Below are 27904 nucleotides of genomic sequence, written 5' to 3'. Positions count from 1 at the left end.
CCGTGTTTAGTTTTCAATCACCACCTAACCTTCCACCCTTGACCACTTTCATGCCTATGCAAGGACAATCATCAAACTCACCACAACAATCATCTTTCCAATCTCAACAAAATCCACGTTATCAACAACCATACACATTTACCCAAGACCCACCCATAACTCATATTCCATCGGGTCAAAGATCGGGCCCGCATTTGTTTGGTGGGCCACGATATGGTGATGGTAGTGAAAGGTATGAAGATTTTGAAAAAGGGTATGCAAGTAGGGTTGATGGGAGCCAATTGAGGATTCAAGGGCCATTCGGGTATGGACCCGAAAGTCAACCGCAACAACAAGTGCAACAATGGGGTGGACCTCCAATTATTCAAGACCAAACCGCATCAACCACAACCATTGCAACAAGTTTCTCTACAATCTCAATATCAACAACCTCAGTTTCAACAACCAAATCCTCAACCACAATACCAACAATATGCACAACAAATGCCTGTTTATCGGCAAATGGGCCAACCGAGAGTACCATTGGGGGTACTAAGACGTCATGCAAGAGAAATGGTTAGAGGAATTGAAGCTCACTTTAGACCGGTCATCACCAATAACCCATCTCCGGTTGTTATTCCTCAAAACCAAAATGGAAGAACATTTGAAGTGAGAACCAATGCGCTCCAAAGTTTACCAAAGTACAAGGGTTTAGCAACGGAAGAACCCTATTTTCATTTGGAGGCATATGACTCCATTTGCAACACGATTGGGGGTCAAGGTTTTACACCGGATGAAGTGAAATTCGTGTTATTTCAATTTTCGTTGGAGGATAAGGTGAAGAGATGGTTTTACACCTTGCCATCCGCATCGATTTATACTTGGGCCGAGATGCAACAAAGGTTCTTAGAAGAGTTTTACACGGCCCAAAAGACTAATGATGCGAGACGAAGTTTGAGGTATTTCCAACAAAAATCGGGTGAAATGTTTCATGAAGCATTCGAGAGGTTCAACATGTTGATCAAGAATTGTCCTCATCATGGTATAGCTCTTTGGGAGTTGTTGAATGCATTTCATGAAGGGTTGAATTGGAAGATGAAAGGGATTTGATGTCAATCACAAACGGTACGTTCGGTACCAATTATGAACAAGACGATTGGGCATTCTTTGAACAAATGTCGGTCACATCAAAGAGAAATGCTCAAACTGTAAGAAGAGCAAGGCCGATAATTGGAAGACCGCAAGTTCATGCTGTGGAAGATGTGGGGGTACAAACTACTAATCAAAGAATTGATGTTTGTACCAATTGTAACGAGTTGGGTCATGGGGCTGATGTATGTACGGTAGGGCAAGCACAAGTTGAAGAGGTGAATGTCCTTCAAGGTCAAGGGGGTGGTAATCGAAATTTCAATATGAACTCAAACACTTACCACCCCGGGTTGAGAAATCATCCAAATTTCTGTTATGGAAATCAAGCAACTCAACTCAATCCAAATTTCCAAGGGACTTCTCAAACCACCTTTATCCCCCGTCAACAATACTTCAACTAAGGAAATCAAGGTCAATTTCAAGGAACGGGTGGTAATCAAGGTGGGTCTTCGGGCCAAGGTTCATCAAGTGGGAATGAAGTGATGGACATGTTAAAGTTAATGCAGCAATAGATGCAAAAGAGGAATCAGTTGGATGAAGCTCGTGTACAAAAGGATGAAATTCGTGACAAGGTCATTCAATCATTAACAACTCAAATGGGCCAATTTGCAACCGAGGTATCCAATTTGAAGAAAAACAAAGGTCAATTCACGAGTGACACCAAGGTGAACCCTACTCACACTACTTCTCGCAATGTGCTGATTAATCAGGTAAGTGTTTTAAGAAGTGGTGTGGTAGAGGATGTGACTGGGGTAGAAAGTGAAGATGAAAAATCTTCACCCATTCAACCCTCTAAACCATCCACGTTTTCAAACAAAGATTCGGGTCAAAATGAACTTTTAAACGATAAAAGCAAGGAAGTGGAAGAGGTTCCAATTCCATTTCCTTCGGCTTTGCTTGACCCGGGCAAAAAAATGTGATTTTAAAACGGGGTCCTCAAAAGGAGGAGATGTGGGAGGTATTTAAACAGGTTAAAGTTAATCTTCCTTTACTTGAAGCAATAAAACAAGTACCCGCATATGCAAAATTTTTAAAAGAATTGTGTACTCAGAAACGACAACAAAAAGTTCCTAAACGAGTTGATTTAACTGAACGAGTGAGTGCAATTCTAAAGGGTAATCTTCCACCTAAGCTTCAAGACCCGGGAGCGCCCTTGATTAACATTCAAGTGGGTGACTTTCAAATGTCACGGGTGATGTTCGGTTTATTTGTACATATTTAATTGTGTTAACGTACTTGTTTTACGTGTTTAGTTTAGGAACTTTGGTACTTCATACGTGTTGTTGTGTTTCAGGTCACAGGTACTTAACGCGTTTAATTTGGACCTGTACGAGCATGGAATGAAGACCCGGGATGTCCAGCACGCTTACCGAGGCAATCATGTGAAGTTGCTGAGAAAGGAGACCCATCGCGTAGCGCGATGGGTGTTGAAGTTGGGGCATTGCGTTACGCGATGCCCTGTAAATGACTGCGTTGACTTTTGGTCCATCGCGTAGCGCGATGGACCAGGAGAGGAGGCCATCGCGCTACGCGATGGTCCCCGGAATCGTGAAAGTTAGGGTTTTGTTTTATATTATGTTTTGACGACCCGAGACGCCATTCTTCACCTTCCAGGCGATTTCCAGAGCAGAAGAGCAAGTCCCAATCATCCCCAATCATCTCTAAGTGTCCTACATGGCCTACCAGATCATAACCGAGGCCCGAGAGATGCCGATGTGCGGCTAGTTTCTTCGAGTCATACCCGGGATGTAGAGTATTGTATCTTTCAGTTTTTCTCATGTATTTAGAACGAATTGATTGTAATGATCTTTGATTAATCTATGAGTATTGATGTCTAGTATTATTGTGCACTCAGTCAGTTTAGGTTTATTTCGATCAGAACGATTACTGTGCCAGTTGCTATGATAATTGCTTATAGGATTGTTTTGACTAGTTGAATGTGATGAAGTATACGCTTTCCCTTAGTTGAGTCACACTGGCAGGGACTGTTTGATAACCAGTGTCGTGTGTTAGTAAGCGTTGATGCCTAAGGTTTATCTAGTTAGTCAATCGGTATTGATCAATGATTGTTAATCTGTTAAGTTGCATGAGTTTACTATTAGGTTAATTACTTGGATTCCCGGGTGTAATTTGTCTTTGTTAATTGATTGAATACGTGATTACTTGGTTGCTTGTTATAACATATAAACAGTTTGCAGGTGTGATCAGCACTTTAATTGAATTAATTCATAAGTTTAGGAATTGATTTCACTTCACACTGACCACATACTCCTGGTGGATACGATACCTGACTTACCCTAACTGCTTAGGTTAATTAGGTTTTTGCATGACTCAAACGACGGTCATCAATGGTGTAACATCCCGAAATTTCAAGATAATATTAATTATATTATTTAATAATAGACGGAAAGTTACTCGGGTTATCAGGAAATAAATAAAAGAGTAGGAGTTGGTATGGGTCGGGCTAGTGTCGGGTAATGGACGTTGGTTATGGATTTGGATTATTTGAGATGGGTTAAATGAGAATGGGATTTAAGGGATATAAATATCCCCTAAACCCAAAATATCTTCATTCTCACCCTACACCCTAAAACTCCTAACACACACATACACACACATTCTAACCGATCAAGATTCGGAGCCGAGACCCGAGATTTTGTTGGTAGATCTGAGTTGGTAAGGTAAGAACAAATCCAACAAAGCTTATATTACTGTAAATGGTTAGGATTGGATGGGTTAACCGGACCCGAAACCCAAACTGCCCAAATCGGACCCCTAAAACGTCGATTTTAGGCCGATTTGATGGTTGGGATTTGTAGGCGCCGATCATACGATTCCGTGGGTACCAAAATCGAGTTATTTGGCTAAGAAACGAAGGATTTATGGGCAAACAGATCTGCAGCGCGATAACTTCGCCTGCAAGATTAAGTTCGCCTGATGAACTTCGCCTTCAAGCGTAACTTCGCCTTCAAGCGTAACTTCGCCTAAGGTTTAACTTCGCCTGAAGCCAAGTTCGCCTAAGGATAACTTCGCCTACGGCCAAGTTCGCCTAAGGTTTAACTTCGCCTGAAGCCAAGTTCACCTAAGGTTTAACTTCGCCTGAAGCCAAGTTCGCCCAAGGTTTAACTTCGCCTGAAGTGAAGTTCGTTTAGGAAATAAATTGAAAGCGATAAGTTAAAGTAAATACCAGGCCACCAGATTAAATCAGACGAGTATTGATACGTGTAACTTGTACAGTCAACCGAGCTCAGTTAAGGAAGGGATTTACAGCTATCAGAACAGGTGAGTTTCTAGCCCCATTCCTTGTTATGTTTTCGGGGTTGTGTGCATACTTGATGTGTTGTTAATACATTTATCCTAAGTGATAAGTGTATGCCATTTGTGATATATGTGATATGTATGAATGATTGCTTGATGGTACGTGAACGATCTTCGGATATTGCACGTACTGTCAGGTTGTAATGTTATAAATATGGTAAGTATGATATGTACGTTTATGTGTATGAACGTAATAAAGCTAATAAAAGAAGGAAATGACGGTTGTATGGTTACGAAAAGGGTACCGAGCCCTAATAATACTCGAGGTATAATGTATGGTTGTATGGTAACGAAGAGGGAATCGAACCCTACTAATATTCGAAAACAAGGGACCAGACCCTTATAATATCTGTGATGTTAGGGACCAGACCCTCATAATATCTGTGATGTTAGGGACCAGACCCTTATAATATCTGTGATGTTAGGGACCAGACCCTTATAATATCTGTGATGTTAGGGATCAGACCCTTATAATATCTGTGATGTTAGTGTAACACCCCGACCAAAGGCGGATTATACATCGGGGCGCCACATATTGTTTCATTACTCGTGACACTATTGGGTGTCAATATTTAATAAATACATTCATTCGCGCACGCGCAGGGTAAACATAGATCATTAAAAATCAATATATTATAAGGCAAAATATTAGAACAACAAATAACTTGTCTTGATACATTTTAATCTAGGTCCAAAATAAAGAAAACTTCCTATGTGTCCACAAGCTCCAAAACAGCTACTGCAAACCTGAACATGTGTTAAAATAAACGTCAAACACTTGCGTGTTGGTGAGAAATCAAGTTTAATACAATACATAGATAATCATAAATCTGCGCGCAACACGTGTATGTCTGGTGTTTAACAAGGGTGCAATCAGATTGTGATCAAGCCTAATTAGATCATAGCTCATAGTTCATAGTTCAATCCGTGCTCCCAATTGAGCACAAAAACGAGAAAACATCTGTGCAAGTGTAAACAAAGAAAACCGTAAACGATAGGTCTCCCGTGTTCATCTAATGGATCCATGAAAACTTCGGAATAGGCCGAACAAAGCGGTTAATGATACACACATACAAATAAACAGCCAAGTAAACGTCCTCAACACATGGGATACTGCGCGACTAAAGTTCATAAACAAGTTTAAGACTCTAAGTTTGTATGAACACATGAACATCCCAAAACATTAAAAGCAAAAAGGGATTAGGTACGAGATTACTCACATGATAAACGATGCGGTGTAAGATAAATCAAGAACCAACTTTAAACAAGCACAAGTTAACCTATAAATAAGATTATTGTTTTAATGAATTGATTTAAGTCTGGATTATAAGTTAGCATAATTAATAAGTAAATTATTATATATAATATATATATATATATATATTACCGGAAAAGCAGGGCAGAACAGGGAGGAAGACGGAGGCAGAGAGGAAGACGGCAGAGAGAGCAAGGGGCAAGAGAACAGGAGAGATTAAGTGTTTTGTGTGTGTAGTGTTATGAAAATATTACTATTATTTATAGGAAAACCCTAGGAGACATAATCCCTAGAAAAGGGGAAAGGATCTTTAACAGGATCAAGCAAAAGATATCAAAAAGCATAAGCAAACAAAAGCAAAAGATATGGAAAGATATGGCAGCTGCAGGGGGCAAAGGAAAAGCTGACAGGGAACAGTAAAAAGCATGGGCGGGTCAGATAAAGGTTCTGGTCAAGCATGGAAAAAGCAGATCTTAAAAGATAATGTCAGTCACTTTATCTGCCAACCAATGGGGTTGGTGCGCATGCTGCGCCGAAAGTAACTTTTCAGACATAAAGCAGATTAGGTCAACAGCACAAAAGATAAGACAACACAAAAGCAAATGGCTAGATTAAACAGAAGAAAACTCAAAGGGTTTAGCGCGAGAAGGCTGGAGCGCGAAGGCAGACACAGAAGGTCAAGAGAGCGCGAGCGCGAAGGCAGACAGAACCAACCTTAACGCGTCGCGGAAAGAACTACATTTCTAAGCGCGTCGCGGGAAGAATCACATTTCTTAGCGCGCCGCGGGAGGAACTAGAATTCCTAGCGCGCCGCGGGAAGAACTATAATTCTTCGCGCGTCGAGGGATGAACTACGATTCTTAGCGCGCTGCGAGAAGAACTACAATCCTTAGCGCGTCGCGGGAAGAACTACCGTTCTTAGCGCGCTGCGAGAAGAACTACAATTCTTAGCGCGCTGCGAGAAGAGTTCGTCTCGTGTATCGCTGAAACAGGTGGTCTTCACGCAGGCTTCCTTGCAAGGGGTCTGCGCAGACAACCTTAGGCGGGAAGGAACAAAAGAGTTAGAAGAAAAAGAGGGAAACAAGGCTTAAGGGCGGGACGGCGACAAGAGGGAAAAGAAGGCGGAAAGAGAGAAGAGGGACGGGACGGCGGGAAGAAAAAGAGAGAGAGAGAGAGAGAGGCGGGAAGGAAAATATATTATTATTATTAAAAATAAAGTATAAGTATAAATAAATATTAAATCATAAAAGAAAGAGATTGGGTCAGAGAAACGGGTACCTGGGTCGGGTCGGATCGGGGCAGATGTCACAGTCTCCCCTACTTTAAGAAATTTCGTCCCGAAATTTATCTCGAAGTAGGTTGCGCAGAGAACAGGTGCGGGTACTTGATCTTCATTTGATCTTCCCTTTCCCATGTAAACTCGGCTCCGCGCTTGGACTCCCAACGAATTTTCACGATAGGGATACGACTGCGCTTGGTTTGCTTAACCTCGCGATCCATAATCTCAACAGGCTTCTCAACGAAATGCATAGTTTCATCAACTTGAACTTCATCAAGCGGAATGTGAAGGTTCTCGTCAGCTAAACACCTCTTGAGATTGGATACATGGAACGTTGGATGCACATTACTGAGCGCGGGCGGCAGGTCAAGTCTGTAGGCAACTTTTCCCACACGCGCGAGAATCTTGAATGGACCAACATAACGAGGAGCAAGCTTACCCTTCTTCCCAAAGCGGACAACACCTTTCCAAGGCGACACTTTGAGGAGAACAAGATCACCAACTTCAAATTCGAGAGGCTTCCGCCTACGATCTGCGTAACTCTTCTGTCGGCTTCTGGCAGTCAGCAGATGATCACGGATCTTGGCGATTTTATCGGTTGTCTCTTGAACAAGTTCGGGTCCTGTGATTTGAGCTTCTCCCACTTCGCTCCAACAAATCGGGGAGCGGCACTTACGACCGTAAAGTGCTTCAAATGGGGCCATACCGATACTGGAATGATAGCTGTTATTATAAGAGAACTCAATCAAAGGCAGGTGTGAATCCCAATTACCTCCAAAATCAAGAACACAAGATCGGAGCATATCCTCAAGAGTCTGAATAGTTCGCTCAGACTGACCGTCAGTCTGGGGATGATATGCCGTACTCATGTCCAAGCGAGTTCCTAGCGCAGATTGGAGAGATTTCCAAAAGCGAGATATAAAACGGCCATCGCGATCGGATATGATGCTCAAAGGAGTACCATGGCGGCAGACAATTTCCTTGACATAAAGCTGCGCGAGTTGCTCAACACGGTAGTTTTCACGAATGGGCAGAAAGTGAGCAGACTTAGTCAAACGATCCACTATTACCCAAATGCTATCATGTTTGCTTGCTGTCAAAGGTAACTTGGTAATAAAGTCCATCGCTACACATTCCCATTTCCATGCAGGAATTTCTGGTTGTTCGAGCAAACCAGATGGGCGTTGGTGTTCAGCTTTTACTTTAGAACAAGTCAGGCATTTAGCTACGAACACAGCAATATCCTTTTTCATACCGGGCCACCAATAAGTAATGCGCAAATCCTTGTACATCTTATCAGCGCCAGGATGAATAGAATACCGAGATTTGTGCGCTTCACTCAGGATATCAGCGCGAAGATTCTCATCACAGGGAATCCAGATGCGATTAAGATAGCAGAGAATTCCACTCAGATTAGGCACAAAATGTGCTTCCGCGCCACACGCTAACTCGGCGCGAAGGTTACCATTACTGATGGATGCGCGCTGCGCGTCACGAATACGCGATTCAAGGTTGCTTTGAATCGGCGCGAAGTGAAGCTGGGTGCGCGGCAAGATACAGTTAAGCTGGCAGGGTTTTCGGCTGAGCGCATCGGCTACCACATTAGCCTTACCAGGATGATACCGGATCTCACAATCGTAATCGCTGATGAGTTCGTTCCATTGGCGTTGCCTCATGTTAAGTTCCTTCTGATCAAAGATATGCTGAAGGCTTTTATGGTCGGTGTAAAGGATACACTTAGTACCATAAAGGTAGTGTCTCCAGATCTTCAAGGCAAAAACAACTGCACCAAGTTCGAGATCGTGAGTTGTATAATTCTTTTCATGAACCTTGAGTTGCCTTGATGCGTAAGCGATAACCTTGCCTCGTTGCATAAGAACACAACCGAGACCTTGGTTGGAGGCATCGCAGTACACGACAAAATCATCATTACCCTCAGGTAGCGCAAGAACAGGAGCTTCACACAACAAACGCTTGAGCGTTAGAAAGGCTTCTTCTTGCTTCGAGCCCCAAATATACGGTTTACCTTTGTGCGTTAGAGTTGTTAAAGGCAAAGCGATCTTTGAGAAGTTCGAAATAAATCGCCGGTAGTAACCAGCTAAGCCCAGAAAGGAACGGATCTCAGAAGGAGTGGATGGCGTAATCCAGTTCTTGATTGCTTCAATTTTGGATGGGTCGACATGAATACCCATCTTGTTTACAACATGACCAAGAAACTGTACTTTACCCGACCAAAATTCACACTTGGAAAGCTTAGCATAGAGTTGCTCAGCTCTAAGCTTTTGCAATACCAATCGGAGATGTTGCTCATGCTCGGCCTTAGTCTTAGAATAAATCAGAACGTCATCGATAAACACAATCACGAATTTATCCAAGAAAGGCCTACACACCCGGTTCATTAGATCCATGAAAACGGCGGGTGCGTTGGTTAAACCGAAGGACATGACCAAGAATTCAAAATGGCCATAACGAGTTCGAAAAGCTGTCTTCGGAACATCTTCATCGCGGATGCGCAACTGGTGATAGCCAGAGCGGAGATCAATCTTGGAGAAACAAGAGGCACCTTGGAGTTGATCAAAGAGGTCGTCAATACGCGGTAAGGGATACCGGTTTTTAATGGTGAGTTTGTTCAACTCGCGGTAATCGATACACATGCGAAACGATCCATCTTTCTTTTTAACGAACAACACCGGAGCACCCCAGGGAGAAGAGCTAGGGCGAATGAATCCTTTAGCAGTCAACTCTTGAAGTTGGCTGGCCAATTCTTGCATCTCAGCGGGCGCAAGACGGTAAGGAGATTTAGCTACGGGGGAAGCACCAGGGACAAGATCAATACGGAACTCGACTTCACGAGCGGGAGGGATACCAGGAAGATCATCAGGAAAAACTTCAGGGAAATCACGCACAACAGGGATATCGCGAAGCTTCTTTTCTTCAGCAGGTTTAACCACATGGGCTAGAAATGCAATACACTTCTTCCGCATGAGTCTTTGGGCTTCGGCGCAAGACATAAGTTTAAGACCACTGGAGGGTTTTTCGCCGTAAATATGAAGATCACCATTTTCTCGAGGAATGCGAATCAATTTCTTGGCGCAAATAACTTCGGCGCGATTATGCGAAAGCCAGTCCATACCAATGATAACATCAAAGCTTCCAAGAGGCATAGGGATGAGGTCAATCAGAAAATCGTTTTCGTTAAGGTTAAGCGTGCAATCTTTAATCACTGAGTTAATTAAAATAATTTCACCATTAGCCAATTCAACTGAAAAATCTTCTTTTAAATCGCTGCGCGGTCGCGCAAGCTTCTGCTCGAAGGCGCGAGAGATAAAACTTCGATCGGCGCCAGTATCAAAAAGTACAGAAGCATAAAATCCGTTAAGCCAAAATGTACCATTAACTACGTCATTATTCGCTTGCGCTTGGTGCGCGGTTATGTTAAAAGCTCGTCCACGCGTTACTTGGTTTGAAATCTGGTTCACCGGATTCGCTTGTGTGATTTGCACTTGTAGTCTCGGGCACGCGTTCCGGAAATGACTGGGATCACCGCAGTTAAAGCACGATCTGGGTCGTGGGTTTTGGTAGGTTGGTTGTGGGTTCTGCGGGTAGACTGGTGGTGTTGGCGCAATTGGATTGGCGGGAAGGACTCTACAATATTCGGCAGAGTGACCAACGCGGCCACATCGGTTACATTGTCGACACGGGGTTTGGGTTGGGTGGTGAAGTCTACAGGTTGGGCAAAAGGGTTGATTTCCTGTGTAAGGCTTCTTAAGTGGCGGGGCAGGGAGTGCGGGATTGGTTAAGGCATAGTTATGGACTACAGGAGGTGTTGGGTAGGCTGACAGAGGGTTAGGCGCGTAAACTGGAGGTTGGTAGATGGGTTGCTGGGCAATGGGCGGGTTGGTAAGCGCATAGGCCTTGCGCCTGCGCTTGAGGTTGTTACGGTTTGAGGGTTCTGGTTTGGTTTCTGTTGGTTCAGGAACAGTCTTGGTGAGTTTGGTCTTTTCTGTTCCCCGCAGGAACAGGGTTCCTGCTCTGACATGGTTGTCGCTGAGCACAGCGGCCAACTCGATGGCGTCAGAGAGGGTTACTGGGTTTCTGGCCCATACAGAATCTTGAATTTCCATGGGGAGACCCCCAAGGAATTTCTCTATGGCTCGGCGGGAAGGGGTAACAAGGTGAGGGACAAGCAAACTTAGTTCATGGAAGCGCGTCGCGTACTCGCGCGCTTCACCGCTGTATTGCTTCAAGTTCCAGAATTCCTCCTCCAGGCGCTTAACTTCGTTGGGGGGGCAGAATTCTCGCGTCAAGAGATCCTTAAATTCCTCCCAGAGTATGCTGGAAGCAGCTTCTGCGCCACGCGCATGGGCTACTCCATTCCACCATGTAAGCGCTCTGGATTCCAGGACACTGGAGGCATATAGGGTTCGTCTGTCATGAGGGCATTGGGTATGGAGGAAAGTGTTTTCAATCTTTTCGAGCCATTGGAGCATCACGGTGGCTCCTTCAAGACCTGTGAACTTTGGAGGGTTACCCGCGTTAAAGGACTTAATGTTATAACTGGAGGTATTGTTTTGGCTCAAGGCTTGGGCTATCGCGGCGGCCATTTCCTGGGAACGTTGCTGTCTACGCATGCGCGAGGCTTCTCTTCTCTGAAATCGGCGAGATAGCGGAGGCATTCTATAAAAATTTTAATTTTAGTTAATATCTTGGTTTTAGCGCAAAGTTTTAATCTTATAAAGCTTGGTTTCGCGGAGTCAGTTACTGTCAAAAGTTAAAGTAAAATAAATGACCCTAAATGCAGACTTAATAAAGGTAACAAATTCGAATCAAGAATCGACAATTCATGTATCACCATGACTTTTCAATCTTTAATATAAAATATACAAGAAAATGAGTATTGGAGAGTGACAATTCATGTATCACCATGACTTTTCAAGTCTCCAACCTCAGAACATAATCGTAAATGGGAATTGAAAATCAACTATTCATGTATCACCATGACTTTTCGGATTTTCAAACCCAACAAACGAATATGTAAGAAAAATCAATAAAAATCGAAATTCAACAAAAATCGAAATATCGCGAAATAAAACATAAAATCATATACTGCGCAAGCGCGAGCATATTCATAAATAACGAGTAATTAACAATAAGCGCGCGAACATGAGATTTCTCTCATGCGCGAGAAGGGACTCTTAGGTATTCTAGGCCGTTACGTCTAACCACCTATCCTAAAGTCAACGAGCTCTGATACCAATCTGTAACACCCCGACCAAAGGCGGATTATACATCGGGGCGCCACATATTGTTTCATTACTCGTGACACTATTGGGTGTCAATATTTAATAAATACATTCATTCGCGCACGCGCAGGGTAAACATAGATCATTAAAAATCAATATATTATAAGGCAAAATATTAGAACAACAAATAACTTGTCTTGATACATTTTAATCTAGGTCCAAAATAAAGAAAACTTCCTATGTGTCCACAAGCTCCAAAACAGCTACTGCAAACCTGAACATGTGTTAAAATAAACGTCAAACACTTGCGTGTTGGTGAGAAATCAAGTTTAATACAATACATAGATAATCATAAATCTGCGCGCAACACGTGTATGTCTGGTGTTTAACAAGGGTGCAATCAGATTGTGATCAAGCCTAATTAGATCATAGCTCATAGTTCATAGTTCAATCCGTGCTCCCAATTGAGCACAAAAACGAGAAAACATCTGTGCAAGTGTAAACAAAGAAAACCGTAAACGATAGGTCTCCCGTGTTCATCTAATGGATCCATGAAAACTTCGGAATAGGCCGAACAAAGCGGTTAATGATACACACATACAAATAAACAGCCAAATAAACGTCCTCAACACATGGGATACTGCGCGACTAAAGTTCATAAACAAGTTTAAGACTCTAAGTTTGTATGAACACATGAACATCCCAAAACATTAAAAGCAAAAAGGGATTAGGTACGAGATTACTCACATGATAAACGATGCGGTGTAAGATAAAGCAAGAACCAACTTTAAACAAGCACAAGTTAACCTATAAATAAGATTATTGTTTTAATGAATTGATTTAAGTCTGGATTATAAGTTAGCATAATTAATAAGTAAATTATTATATATAATATATATATATATATTACCGGAAAAGCAGGGCAGAACAGGGAGGAAGACGGAGGCAGAGAGGAAGACGGCAGAGAGAGGAAGGGGCAAGAGAACAGGAGAGATTAAGTGTTTTGTGTGTGTAGTGTTATGAAAATATTACTATTATTTATAGGAAAACCCTAGGAGACATAATCCCTAGAAAAGGGGAAAGGATCTTTAACAGGATCAAGCAAAAGATATCAAAAAGCATAAGCAAACAAAAGCAAAAGATATGGAAAGATATGGCAGCTGCAGGGGGCAAAGGAAAAGCTGACAGGGAACAGTAAAAAGCATGGGCGGGTCAGATAAAGGTTCTGGTCAAGCATGGAAAAAGGAGATCTTAAAAGATAATGTCAGTCACTTTATCTGCCAACCAATGGGGTTGGTGCGCATGTTGCGCCGAAAGTAACTTTTCAGACATAAAGCAGATTAGGTCAACAGCACAAAAGATAAGACAACACAAAAGCAAATGGCTAGATTAAACAGAAGAAAACTCAAAGGGTTTAGCGCGAGAAGGCTGGAGCGCGAAGGCAGACACAGAAGGTCAAGAGAGCGCGAGCGCGAAGGCAGACAGAACTAACCTTAACGCGTCGCGGAAAGAACTACATTTCTAAGCGCGTCGCGGGAAGAATCACATTTCTTAGCGCGCCGCGGGAGGAACTAGAATTCCTAGCGCGCCGCGGGAAGAACTATAATTCTTCGCGCGTCGAGGGATGAACTACGATTCTTAGCGCGCTGCGAGAAGAACTACAATCCTTAGCGCGTCGCGGGAAGAACTACCGTTCTTAGCGCGCTGCGAGAAGAACTACAATTCTTAGTGCGCTGCGAGAAGAGTTCGTCTCGCGTATCGCTGAAACAGGTGGTCTTCACGCAGGCTTCCTTGCAAGGGGTCTGCGCAGACAACCTTAGGCGGGAAGGAACAAAAGAGTTAGAAGAAAAAGAGGGAAACAAGGCTTAAGGGCGGGACGGCGACAAGAGGGAAAAGAAGGCGGAAAGAGAGAAGAGGGACGGGACGGCGGGAAGAAAAAGAGAGAGAGAGAGAGAGAGAGAGGCGGGAAGGAAAATATATTATTATTATTAAAAATAAAGTATAAGTATAAATAAATATTAAATCATAAAAGAAAGAGATCGGGTCAGAGAAACGGGTACCTGGGTCGGGTCGGATCGGGGCAGATGTCACAGTTAGGGACCAGACCCATACAATATTTGTGATGTTAGGGACCAGACCCTCATAATATCTGTGATGTTAGGGACCAGGCCCTTATAATATCTGTGATGTTAGGGACCAGACCCTTATAATATCTGTGATGTTAGGGACCAGACCCTTACAATATCTGTGAGGATAGGGACCAGACCCTCATAATATCTGTGATGTTAGGGACCAGACCCTTACAATATCTGTGAGGATAGGGACCAGACCCTCATAATATCTGTGATGTTAGGGACCAGACCCTTATAATATCTGTGATGTTAGGGACCAGACCCTTATAATATCTGTGAGGTTATAGGGCGAAAGGCTCTTTAAAACGTATGATTATGAATGTAAAGAAAGTATGTAAGTAAGAAAGAAAGTATGTAAGTAAGAATGAAGGTATGAGTACTTATGTGTGTATGAAAGAAAGTTATGAGGTTAAGTACGTATGTATGTAATAAGGTATCGTATGGTATTGTATGATTAACTAGAACTCACTCAGCGTAGCTGACTTTTAGTATGCACGCAGGTGAGCTGATTATAGAGTTAGCATGAGGATGACACACGACATGGATTGAACGGCTGGCATCTGAAGAAAGAAGTAAAGATGTTTTAAATATAAAGTTTTGTGTTATGGTATCAAAGAAAAGATTTAATGTTTTGTAACAAATGATTGATGTTTTATATTCCGCGAAAAGTTTTAATAAACTCTGATTTGAAGAACTGTGTTTATGAGTAAATCCGACGCGAAAGTAGGGCTACCGGGTTCGGGGCCTTACAAACGGGCACTGTTGGATCTTGGAGCGGGTGTGAGTATCCTACCGGGGGGTTTGTATGACCAATACGATTTTGGTCCACTTAAACGAGTTGAGACCATAGTTGTATTGGCTGATTTGTCTCACAAACTTCCTCGAGGGATCGTGCGGGACGTTATTGTTAAATTAGAGGAATTTTATTATCCTGTTGACTTTTTGGTTCTGGATTACTCGTCGGTTGACCCAACACAACAACAAAATGTTATATTGGGTCGGCCATTTTTAAATACTGCTCATGCTATTATTGACTGCCGGTTTGGTACAGTTGACTTGGCCTTTGGAAATAGAAAAATGTGTATACAAATGTTGCTAATTCATTGGTTAGTGAAGAATGTTTTATGGCAGATATTATAGATGGGTGTGTACCACACGAGTATGAGGAAGGTATGTTGGATGTTTGTGTTTGTGATGATTCTGAACAGGTTCACAGTTGTGCATTGGAGTTAGATGAAAAGAAACAAGAGGTATTGGCATTGCAAGACGGAAGACCACCGTGGACTCATCAGGTTAAGAGTCTACCAACAGAAATCAATTCGGATACTAAATCCTCATTGATTTGTCCTCCCAAGGTAGAATTGAAAGAATTGCCAAGTCATCTCAAGTATGCGTTTTTGGGAGAAGGTGAGACGTTGCCGGTTATCATTGCCTCTAACTTAGATAAGGCTCAAGAAGAGGGATTGTTGGAAGTTTTGAAGGCTCACAAGGCGGCAGTTGGGTGGACAATAGCCGATTTAAAGGGTATTAGTCCGTCCATAGTCATGCACAAAATCATCACCACATACGATGCAAAGCATACTCGGGAAACTCAAAGGAGGTTGAATCCCAATTTGAGAGAGGTGGTGAAAAAGGAAGTCATCAAATGGTTGGATGCGGGAATTATCTATCCAATTTCAGACAGTGCATGGGTAAGTCCAACACAGGTAGTTCCAAAGAAAGCCGGCATCCAGGTAATTAAAGATGAAAGTGGTGAACAAATTGCCACCCGACCGGTAACTGGGTGGCGAGTGTGCATTGATTATAGGAAGCTAAATGCGACTACCTCAAAAGACCATTTTCTATTACCTTTTATTGACCAAATTATTGAAAAATACACAGTTAAGCGTTCTTAGGATGAGCGACCTTATGGAATAGGGATGACATTTTTTTCCTGAATACTCATACCCGTACTGATACCATACGTGTCTATTAGGTACGGGTACATTCGATACAGGTACGGGTATTACGGGTATCGATACTCGTTTAGAATATGTAGGGACTTTTATTAGGTTTCCAACACTCATGAATTTACTTTCAAGAGGGATTTTCAAAACCTAATATATATCAGTTGAATCAGTTCCTTCTTGATATATACGTGTATATTCATATATTGTGTATTAATATATTTTTATTTCATGTATGTGTAATTGTGTATATCATTAAATAACATATGCCAACTTTCTTTCTTGTTTTTCTATAGAAATTGAAGAAGCAATAAAAAAAAGGAAGATGGAAAAATGGCAAGCGAAGATTAAACAACCATTAACTTTCTTTGCATAAGTAAATTTTGGTTTAAACATTTTGATAAAAAAATTTGGGAGACTTTGTATGTTTTGCCATTCATTACTTGATTATGAATGACTTTTATATTCTTGTTTACTTCATTAGTTTTAATATTATGTTTTGGCTGTGCTATTATGGTTTTGGTTGTGGTATTATAAATAATTGTATGTCGGTACTATACGATACCAAGTTTAGTGGAGATTTGTTTTTTAAAAAAGGAACAAAGTGGTACCAAAGTGAGTACGGTACCTGAAAGTACTTGTACTCGTACCCGTACCCGCACCATAAAATTGGGTACGAGTATCCAGATTTACTGATTTTAGGTACGGATACTTTTGGGTACGGATACATGTACGTATACAGTACCGATCTCATCTCTACTATGGGACATTTTCACTTAGACAACAAAAAACAAATTCGCTAGTTCTTTGTGCGCAAATTGGGAAATATGAATAGTCTTAAAGGCTGGATGTTACAAATGGTACCTGAGTCATTTCAGTTTCATTTGGAATGGTGGGGCAAAACTCATCAAGGATGGTGAGTCCCTGAGGGTGTCAAGAGAGACACTTAGGCGAATCCTACATCCTGGATTAGACAGTGGGGCAAACCTCATCGAGGATTATGAGTCAATAAGAGGGGTAAAGAGAATTGGTACCAGGTATTGATGAACGGAACACGTATTTGGCTAAACACCCAAACACCTTTATTGAGAAACTCACTCAAAACTCAATTACTAAAATGAAACCTACACGGTTTATATAGACCAAACCTAAACACGTTTGAGTTTAACTAGGATTCCTAAACAATAGGTAATTTAATAAAACAATTAAATAAACCTAACAACCTAAACCTTAGGAAGTATTATGATCCATATATATTCTTTAATTAAATAACTTGTGCCTTGCCCGTCAAGTTACTTGTCTTGTACTTCAAGGAGGATCATTCGAAATTGCCAACAGGGGGGTTGATTGTAACACGCTAGGTGAATCCTACATCGATCGTGGACATGGGAGATTCTAGATTCATAAGGAATGCTCCGCCTTAAATATCACCAATGTGTTTTAGGCTTAATGCTAATAAATGAGATGAGAACTCCATAGTTAAACGTGTTCAGGTGTAAGTATTATCATGATAAAGACCTCCTTCCGCTTAAACAACCAAAAACAAATCCATGAACTTTTCATGGGCAAAAGACCATAAGCATGAGCTTTTTGTGGACAAAATGTTTCCGAAGAAAGCGTAGCAGGTGCAAGACTGCAAGCACATTCAACTGTGTTCAAGAATTTTATGAAATCTAAAATTAAACAAATTCATTACAATTTTACAGAACCCTTAGCTTCCACGTACTTGGCTGATCCGCTGCGGAGCAACGGTTATCTTGTATTGGTTTGATTAACACTCAACATCAATTTAGTGTTTTGTTTGATAGCATAGAAACTATGGTCCGTATATACTACCTTTATATACAATCTTATTCATACAAGTCAACTCAATGTTGTTTACCTACCAAACAGTTGGTGCATATGTCGACTTTTACCTTCGAAATGATGGGTGCGCGCTTATCTTCAAGTAAGAACGCGCTGGGTTTACACCAACTAGGGTGTGAATTTCAAGCATGACATTAATTCATAGAGTTCAGGTTCATTTTAATTAATAGTTCGAGTCAGTTTTAGGATTGAATTCATAAACCCTTTTAACTAAATGGGTCTGTCTCACGTTTACGTGATGATTTAAGAGGTTGATATGCTTTCTCTATAATTCGTTAAGAGGTAGCGTCTCTAGTTTTGAGGTGCGCAATTGTCTATAAATAAACATATGTAACTTTTATTGTAAGTTTATGATTTAAGAATTAGTAGCATTCAAAATACACAAATATAATTTTTAAAGTTAATCGGTCATGTATTTGTGTGATCAACCCTCTTCGTAAATACTAAACACGCAACTAACGTCTAAGTTTATATTTAGGGGTTGTTTGTGATTACTTATTTTGGTCTCTTATGACTTATGGAAAAGTCATAAGTTACAAAGCTGTAACTCATCTAACTTATTCACTCACAGCATAAGGACACTCAAACATCATTTAACTTTTTAAAAAGTTAAAAAGCCATAAGAAGGTCAAAATAAAAAATTCCACACACCCCCTTAGTTTCATAAAAAAATATATACACTAACACTTTAGTGGCAATTAATATCAATTGGTAATGCTTGAAGTTTCCTACTTGCTAAGGTTGACTTAATAACATGATTATAAATTTATAATATGACTTGTGTGCAAAATACCAATCCGTCATGTGACCGGGGCCATGAAACTTACGTTGACTAAGACCACCATCTGTAATTCTATATACAAAAGGAAGTTTGATAATAAGTCCAATGATGGTACATGTAGTGAGTTTTCACTATTTAATACAGAAGAAACACCAATCTAAATTAGAGTCTAATAAGTATTTCAATAGGGCGAAGTCCATCGTGATAAAAAAAAAGGGTTAAGAAAATGCAATTCTTAGCCAAATGGGCTTGATATATGGTGTTAAATACGGAATTAATTTTTAGATAAAGAACCCGAAAAATCATATGAATATTATGTCTTTTAAGCGTTAGTGCATAAATCTTAAATATATATGAACGTAACATTTAAAAGCTTTCTGGTTGCTCCCTATCTCAAGCCACCATATTTAAAAAAAAATATTATTTGTAATTAAGAGAGAATTCATGGGTATGGGCCTCACCAAATCCAGATAGTCTTTAAACGGGTTATAATATCCCATTAAATTAAAATTTAATCTCTACAAATACTTGATATGAAAATCCTATAAAATAAGAATATACTAAAAATTAATATCCTATGTTTTTTTAAAAAAATATATTATTTGTAATTAAGAGAGAATTTTAAAGTAAAAGAATTAGCGGGTCATGGGTCTCACCAAGTTTCACAAATAAATTAGATGCTATAAACCGGTTTAAAAACTATTTAGGTTTGGTGAGACACGTAACCCATAATAAAATTAAAATTCAAAAAAATATATAAATATTAGAAACCTATAATGTAAAACAACCTCGTATTACAAGGGAGAAAAGCTAGTATGTATATAATTTTGATTTGAGGAGGTTCACCATGTTTTATGATCCTTTCAATTTATTTTCCATACTACTCAATATATTTTATAGGTCTCGATTAGTTTGATACTCACATTCATTTTAAAAATTAGGGTTGTATTGAGTTTTCTAAAAAGTGGCACAAAATATTGATTTTAATATTGAATATATTTAGGTTTGCTTTTGTGATTTGAGGAAATTAATTATTGCAAAAGTTATATCCTCTGCATGTGCCTTTGCTCAAATAAAAACAAGTTTGTAATAAATACTTTTTGTTTCTTAGTTTGAACTCAAATAATGCTTTTGTTTTCTATATTTTAATTCAAGATCTTTTAAATCAATTGATTAATTCTATTCTTAACAATAATCTTTCCCCGGTAATCATAAAGTTCTCTTTTAGAAAAAACTATGGTAGAACTGTTTTCTAGTTTTGTCTGAATAATCATAGGCCACATAGAATTTTAAATACAACAAGACGTCTAATTAAATGAATTATTGCCACAGTTAAAGATGCTTAAAAAGGCTTACGACGAAAACTAAATTGCGTCCATATTAGCCACCATAATGATTTTAAATGAGTTAAACATGGCAGCCTACAAAAAGTATTGATCCACATGCAGCCGAATTTTCCTAATGAAGACGACCTTTGCGCATTTGATTATTAATAATCGCTCATACTTAACAACGATCATAGACAACTAATGTAAAGGGGTATTTAAAACTCTGTCTAGTCTACTTACTGCTTAATTAGTAAATAATTAATATTTAATAATAAAAAAGTAGTGATTACATCGAAACGGAAAGGCAAGCGGGCAACAAGCTGCGCTGCTACCCCTTTTGAGTTGCAAAACTCATCTTTTAAAACTATATTGGCTGATCTTGGAGTTATGAATCTATCAATGATCTTAGTAAATCTTAATTACCTCATAATCTGTCAATGAATTATATGGTGTTTCGGGTTTGAAAACTTAGTTGAAAGCTACTCACCAAGTTTGGACCCAATTTATTATCCTTACAAGTCCTTTTTTTTTGAACGGCGTAGTACTTATCCTTGACAATTTTGATCCAAGGGTTCGATTTTGGGGTGATATGGACTTAAAAAGGAATTTTATTGGTCGTCTTGGGCATGATATATACTTGGCGGTTAGAATGGGCAAATAAAAAATTAAATTAAAAAAGGACCTGTTAGGACTGGCTAACTTAAAAGAAATACGGGTTAGGATGGGTAACACCCTAAGAAGCATACTGTGTCACTATGGCCTGTGAGTTCCAATCGGAGTGAAACTCGCGAGTGCTTTGTCAATACTCAATTGGCAACCGGTACGAAACTATATCATAAAAGTATAAAACCATCACTTTGTTTAATCAAGTTGTGTAAAAAGTATGTAATGCAAAGTGCTCATTTTTTCTCAATACAATAACAAGATTAAACAAACTAAATGCTTCATCAAATTGTAATTCAGTGTAGTTTTTTATAAACTTTCACATATTTTTTTTATCTTCTAAAATCCTATCAACCAAATCTATTGCACCATCATACCCAATTCTACTCATCAAACACCTAACCAAAACACTCCATATCCCCTTATCAGGACAAACCCCATCATTCACCATTCTCCAAACCCACTCCTCCCCTCTTTCCACCTCACCCAAACCACACACTCCGAACACGGCACTCGTATACATAACCATATCAGCCCGTAAACCACATCGACTCATAGATTCCAAAAGTTGACCCGCAAGGTCAACCTTACCATACTTACAACACCCGTTAATAACCACGTTAAACGTAACCACATCCGGTTTCACCCCTTTCACCAACATCTTTGCCATAACCTTTAAACCTTCATTTACCATATTGTTAACACAATACATGTTAATAATCGTGTTGTATGTCGCCAAATTTAGCCCTACGCCACTTTGTTCCATCTCGTGTATGAGGTCAAACGCAGCCTTAAAGTCGTTGACTTTCGAAAACCCCGTTAAAAGCTCGTTATATGTGGTCAAATTAGCCAAATTTCCCATTTGATGAAATAACTTCATTGCTGAATCAATCTTTCCACATGAACAAAGACTTTTGATAAACACATTGAAAGTTGCAGCATTTGGTGCTAAGTTTATATTATTCATAAGGTTATATGCTTCCTCAAACATGAAACTATTACAATAAACATCCACCATTGATGTGTAAACCACCACATTCGGGTCACATCCTTGTGTTATCATCTTGTTCCATGTTTCCGATGCACCTAAAACGTCCCTACACTTTGCATACCCGTTGATTAACGTTCCATACGTTGTCACATTTGGTGGGCACTTTCGTCTTTCCATATCAAGAACCAACGACTTCGCTTTCTCCATATTCCCAATCGAGCAAAACCCGTTTATTAACGTGTTGTACGTCACAACATTTGGTAAAACGCCCTCTCGGGTCATTCGGTTGTAAACATCACATGCGTCTTTCATTTCCCCCTTTGCACAAAAACCCTTTACCAAAGAACTAAAAGTGACCACGTTCGGTTTGACATTTTTCAACAACATTTTCGCCAAGACAGCTAACGAGAGCTTAACTTCACCAACAACCGATAGTGCATTTAAAACAGTCGTAAACGTTACAACATTTGGCGTAATCCCATTACCATCCATCGTTTGCAACAACCGAAACGCCTCATTAAAATCACCCTCTCTACACACTCCCATTACCAGCGCGTTATACACCGAAACCATCGAAAAACCCCCCACAACATTCACCACAAGCTTCTTCGCGTCACGTACCATACCAACATCACACATGGAAGCCACAACCGTAGTGTAACTCACCTCATCGGGCGGACACCCTCTCTTAGACATTTCAACAAGCACCTTGCGTGCGCCATCAATCCGATTATTCTTACACAACGCCTTCAGCAAAATGTTATACGTATACTTATCGGGTTCGATCCCATCTTTCTTCATGTTGGTATAAATAGGATTAATCATATGAAACCTGTTCTCACTCAACAAAGCATCCAGCAAATGATTGTATATTCTAACACTAGGGTTCAACCCAAAATCTTGAATCCTGTAGAACGTTTTCAAAGCTTGATCAGCTAATTGAAGTCTTCTGAAACAAGTGATTAGAGTAATGAATATGTCTTCTGAGCAATCTATGCCGTCCAATTTCATCTGGTGAAGGAGGTATTGGACGCCGTGTGGGTCGTGTTGGTGGGCTAGCTTTTGGATTAAGGTTTGGTAAGTGAGGGGTGTGTGTTTGAAGGAGTTGGCGTTGGATATGGATTTGAAGTAATGGACGGCGAGATTGATGTCTTGTTCATGGTGTAATCGGTTTAAGACGTCTGATTCTGTGAGTTCTGGGTTAGGGTTTTGTGGATTGGTGTTGGTGTTGAGTATTAAAGGGATTGAAGGTTTGTGGGGTTTTAGGAGTAAGGAGCATGGCCCTTTCAAATGCATATTGTTGTTCTAGATTGAACCTGAAACTGAAAATCTAACAGCACATTAAACGAAAAAAAGGAAAGGAAATGGAGAGTAAGAAGTGGTCAGGTGTATTTCCGAGTTTCATTAAAGGATCGAAGGAAAAAAAAACAAGGAAATGTATGTTCCCGAGTTTCAATAAAGAAAAGAAAAGAAATGAAAGAAAAAACAAGACAAATGAAGGGTAAATTGAATGGATTTATTTTCTTTCTAAATTGGAAAGAATTGGATGGAAAGAAAAGAAAAGGAAAAAGAGAAAAGAAAGTGAAAATTTATTTATTTTATTTTTTTGAAACGTAAACTGGGGAACACAGTGAGAGATTCTAAGTTAAGATGCATTGAATGATATTTTATTTTATTTTTTTGAAACGTAAACTTTTATAAACAACGGGCAAAAAAGCCGAAACAAGACCATTCACAAGCCGGAGGACTGTTACATTCATTTGTCGAATTTATAGGATCTTTTTTGGATTTATGATTGGATCAAAGAAAAACTAACGATTTAATCTTGCATACAATTGAGTCTATCTCAGTGACGGATCTAGATCAAAAGCTCAGGGGTAAAGTTCAAAACTATTTTTTTATCTTGTTTCATACAATGCAAACGGAATTTTTTTTTTACCGTATAACAATATCTGAAGTTCTTTTTACCAAGAATATAAGTTTATATTAAAACCAACTCAACTCATGCCATTAGCTCTTATCATGTTTCTCTATAAACCACATTGAATCAAACTAAACGATTATGGAATCTATCATGATTCATGAAGCTTGTAGTAACACACCTCTTGAGAAAAAGGTTTCGTTTCCCATATAAATAAAACACATCATTTGACATACAATAGTCAATAGGTTAACAGAAACACAACAACACAACTTGATAAAAATGCAAAGTAAGACCAAACATTTGACATACAATATAGTCAATAGGTTAACAGAAGTAAACAAAAGCAGAAATTAAAAACCATAATGCACCAACCTACATACCAAGATTACAAATTAAAAGCTCTAAACGTTCAATCTTTTACAAAACTAGATAATTGCTAACTTATTTAACCAACCTAATTGTAACAAGGTGTAGATAAACATATAGAATGCTTGAGAATGTGACGGACCGAGAGTGTTGACCGCGAGAAATGGGCTTGAACCGCTATCTCTTCGACGGTCTCTCATCATCATCCTCGTCATCGCCACCGTCATCATCATCATCATCACCTGAGTCATCATCATCTTTCTTGGACCGCTTTCTCTTTGGCGGGGCTTCAACCTTACCATCCTCTTCTTCATCCTCCTCTTCAGAAGGATCCTCATCAGCACCGTTCTCGTCTGGCTCAAAATCACTAGCATCTTCTTCATCTTCAGGGTTAGCCACAGGTCGAACCAGGTATTCAGTTGGCGCATCCTCCTGGTTGCATAAGTTCATCATACGTCAAAAACACTAGACAGAACCAAAATCAGCACAAACAGATACAGAATGGTTTCAACTTTTTAAGTTAAGCTTTATGGCTATAATTGATAACAAATATGAATCAACAAACAACATATCAAAAGGTCAAAAACACCAGAAAAAACTCGAAATATTGCATATTCAAGTCCAGAATAGTGTGAAGTATGCAACTTTTGACTAATAATTTGAAGAAAGAGTGAGACATAAAACACCAATTTCAATCAACCCCATAGCAAATGGTCAAGAACACCGAACATAACCGGACTCGAAAAAACACAAAGCACCAAAAATTCATCAAACTTTCAGATCAAAATTTGATGAATTGAACGTTTATATTAATTTACATCACCGGTAGGGGTGCAAATGAGCCGAGCTACTCGAGATCGGCTCGTTAAAAAGCTCGACCGAGCCGAGCTTAATCAAGCCCGAGCTCGAGCCTAAAAATAAGCTCGTTTAATAAACGAGCCCGAGCCCGAGCTTCACTTATCGAGCTCGAGCCGGCTCGCGAGCCTAAACGAGCCTGTCATTTATATAACTTTTTAAAATATATATTTAATAATTATTAATTAATATATATAATGTTATGAAATAATAAATAAATAATATATATTATTTTATACATAAAGTTATAATAAAAAATATATATAAAAATAATTATAATTATATAAAAAATAGTTGATATATCGTAAACGAGCCAAGCCCGAGCCTAGCTCGAGCTTGAAAATCTACTCACGAACCGTGCTCGAGCTTTGAAAATAAAGCTCGAAACAAGCCGAGCTCAAGCCGAGTCAAGCTCGGGCTCGGCACCCCTAATCACCAGATCTGTAAATCATAGTGGATCGGTAAAAATAACGCAAAAATATGAAATCAATTGTAAATTCACAGAAAAATCAACAAAAACATATACAACTAGATTTCACATATATGACAGAAAAAACTGTAAACTATCAATTGCCAAAAAATAAAAAAATAAAAAAAAAGATGCAAAATTATACCTCATCATCTTCACCGTCTTCGTCGTCGTCGTCATCATCATCATCATCATCATCATCGCTATCGTCACCATCATCTTCACCGTCATCATCTTCATCTTCCTCCTCATCTTCATCATCCTCATCGTCATCTCCTACCGGAATCGCCTGCGGTGCTCCGCCTGAGCCAGGCACAACCTCCTGCACATCATCATCATCATCATCCTCTTCAACTTCACCTTCACTCTCAATTTCCTCAACAATTATTATATCTTCGAATTCGTTCACATCGTCAAAACCCACTTCTTCTCCGATCAGAATCTTCATTCTTTACAAAACCCAGAAACGAAATTGATTAATTTGGGGATTGAGTGATGGGGTTGAGAGGAGCGAGAAGAATAGAGGCGGTTCATCGTTGTTCAGAGTAGCTATACGGGACGTCGGATCTCCACCGTTGGTTTCTTGTTCCAAAGGGATCCTTGACGTGGCGGTTGATCCGACGGTTGTGATGACTCGACGCGGTTCATGTTTTGTGTTAGTATCAGAGTTGGGACTAGAAAGGGCTTTTTCGTCATTTTATGTTGGGATTTGCTTATCCAGTGGGGTTATATTCGGGTTTTTTAGTATCACATGTTTATTTTTTAGAAATTGTTTATTCAAGTATACCAATTTACCCGTATTTGTGGTAGGGTTGTCATTTTTATCCAAACCCCGAAATCCAACCCGAAAAAATTCATATCCGGACTCGACTAACCCGAACCCAACAAAAGACTAACCCGAACCCGAACAGAAGTAACTCGGGTTGGTTCTCGGGTTTGATTTATAAGTTTCGGGTCAACCTGAAAAACCCAAATAAACTTTTGAGAAAATTATTGTTTGCGTCCCTGTGGTTTTAAGACGGAGGCACAACAAGTCCCTGAAAATTTTTTGAACTGGTTAAGTCCCCGTAGATTCAAATTGTTTGTTTTAAAATTAAATATAATTTTAGGTATAATAGGATAAGTCGTAGCCACTAAAGTTATTAGAATATGGCTGTAATCGACTATTGTCATTCTAACTATTATGGATCGACTGTTTATTATTAAATAATGTTTTATGTTACTACTAATAGCAACTGAAATCGAACAACCAAATCACGCCCGATTGAATACGATTATGGTTCGAGTTAGTTTTACTCTTCTTTTGAATTATTTTATCAAGTTATGTTGGTTTGTTATTTGATTATTTGCATTGTAAGCAAAGAATAGTATGTTGTTTTAATTTTAGCATTATATTAAAAAAAAATTCTAGGATACTCGAAACTCGGGTAACCCAGCCCGAAAAACCCCGAACCTGAAAACCCCGTGAGAGATTTAGGTTGGGTTTCGGGTCAAGATTTAAAACTTTGAAACCCGAAGAACCCGACCTGAAAAACCCGAAACCCGAAAAACGAACCGAAGAACACCCCTAATTTAAGGTAAATTTTGTATTAAATAAATTATGACATATGCTTTTAGCTTTTCAATCAATTATAAATAATGTTTGGAGCATGTCTTCAACAAAACAATTCGTGTAAGAACATAAGACCATAAGCTACTCGCAGTTTAATACTCACTTAACAAATATTAGGTGTGTTTCTCATTATACCCGAAGTATTGAGATATCCACCTCATTGGTCGCCAATTAAACCCAATTCATTGACAACGGTGTCAAAAATTACCTGAATGCACACATAAGTGCCCGATCATCTACCCCCCGCATTCTTAGCTGGTCTCCATCATCGAGTTCACATACCCAAAACCCCAAAACCCTTAGCCGATTGCCAAAGCCAAAGGATTGGCGCGGGTGTAGCCAAACAATGCAAGTAACTTGAACACAATCAATTGAAAATAAAATTCACTATTATTACCAAGTAAATAAATAAATAAAAATACATAAATGTGGAATAATGTGTTTGCACCCTACCTTGGTAAATAATTAAAATTCTCTTACAACAAAATTTTTATGCCAATTATCTTTTAAGTTCTATAATACGTTTCACATCGTCATTCTCACGGGATGGTTTTAACCGGTCATGTTATTTATTAAATACTCAAGATCCGTAAATTTATTGTTTATGATCATATATGCTTTAGTTGCACTCGTGTTTGTTTAATATACTACAGAAAGTATGAGATAGTATGTTATTATTTCAAACATTCATGCTATAGCACTTTTCGCATTATAATCTCATTGTGGATTTCATTATTAACATGATTGA

At 39.5% G+C, this 27904-nt stretch overlaps 2 protein-coding genes and 1 pseudogene across 2 annotated transcripts; all 3 read right to left on the bottom strand.

Annotated features, from left to right (window-relative positions):
* Nucleotides 1-924: 924 nt before the first annotated feature.
* LOC143557661 (small nucleolar RNA R71) lies at nt 925-1025 on the bottom strand (annotated as a pseudogene).
* Nucleotides 1026-21204: 20179 nt separating this feature from the next.
* On the bottom strand, nt 21205-23226 carry LOC143557631 (uncharacterized). Its single transcript, XM_077046664.1, has one exon. The coding sequence runs from the start codon at nt 23224-23226 to the stop codon at nt 21259-21261; it is 1968 nt and encodes a 655-aa protein (XP_076902779.1). The 3' UTR covers nt 21205-21258.
* A 1171-nt stretch (nt 23227-24397) lies between these two features.
* Nucleotides 24398-25992, bottom strand: LOC143557648 (uncharacterized). Its single transcript, XM_077046678.1, has 2 exons — nt 25690-25992; nt 24398-24649 (listed from the first exon to the last, which is right to left on the bottom strand). The coding sequence occupies exons 1-2, from the start codon at nt 25990-25992 to the stop codon at nt 24398-24400; spliced, it is 555 nt and encodes a 184-aa protein (XP_076902793.1).
* Nucleotides 25993-27904: the final 1912 nt, after the last annotated feature.

Source organism: Bidens hawaiensis, unplaced genomic scaffold (genome assembly GCF_021521415.1).
Source record: "Bidens hawaiensis isolate Kalapana, Puna unplaced genomic scaffold, B.hawaiensis_p1.1 tig00019079_1, whole genome shotgun sequence".
Classification (NCBI taxonomy): Eukaryota; Viridiplantae; Streptophyta; class Magnoliopsida; order Asterales; family Asteraceae; genus Bidens; species Bidens hawaiensis.
The sequence above is the reverse complement of the archived record's forward strand: the minus strand, read 5'-3'. Positions and strand labels throughout refer to the sequence as shown.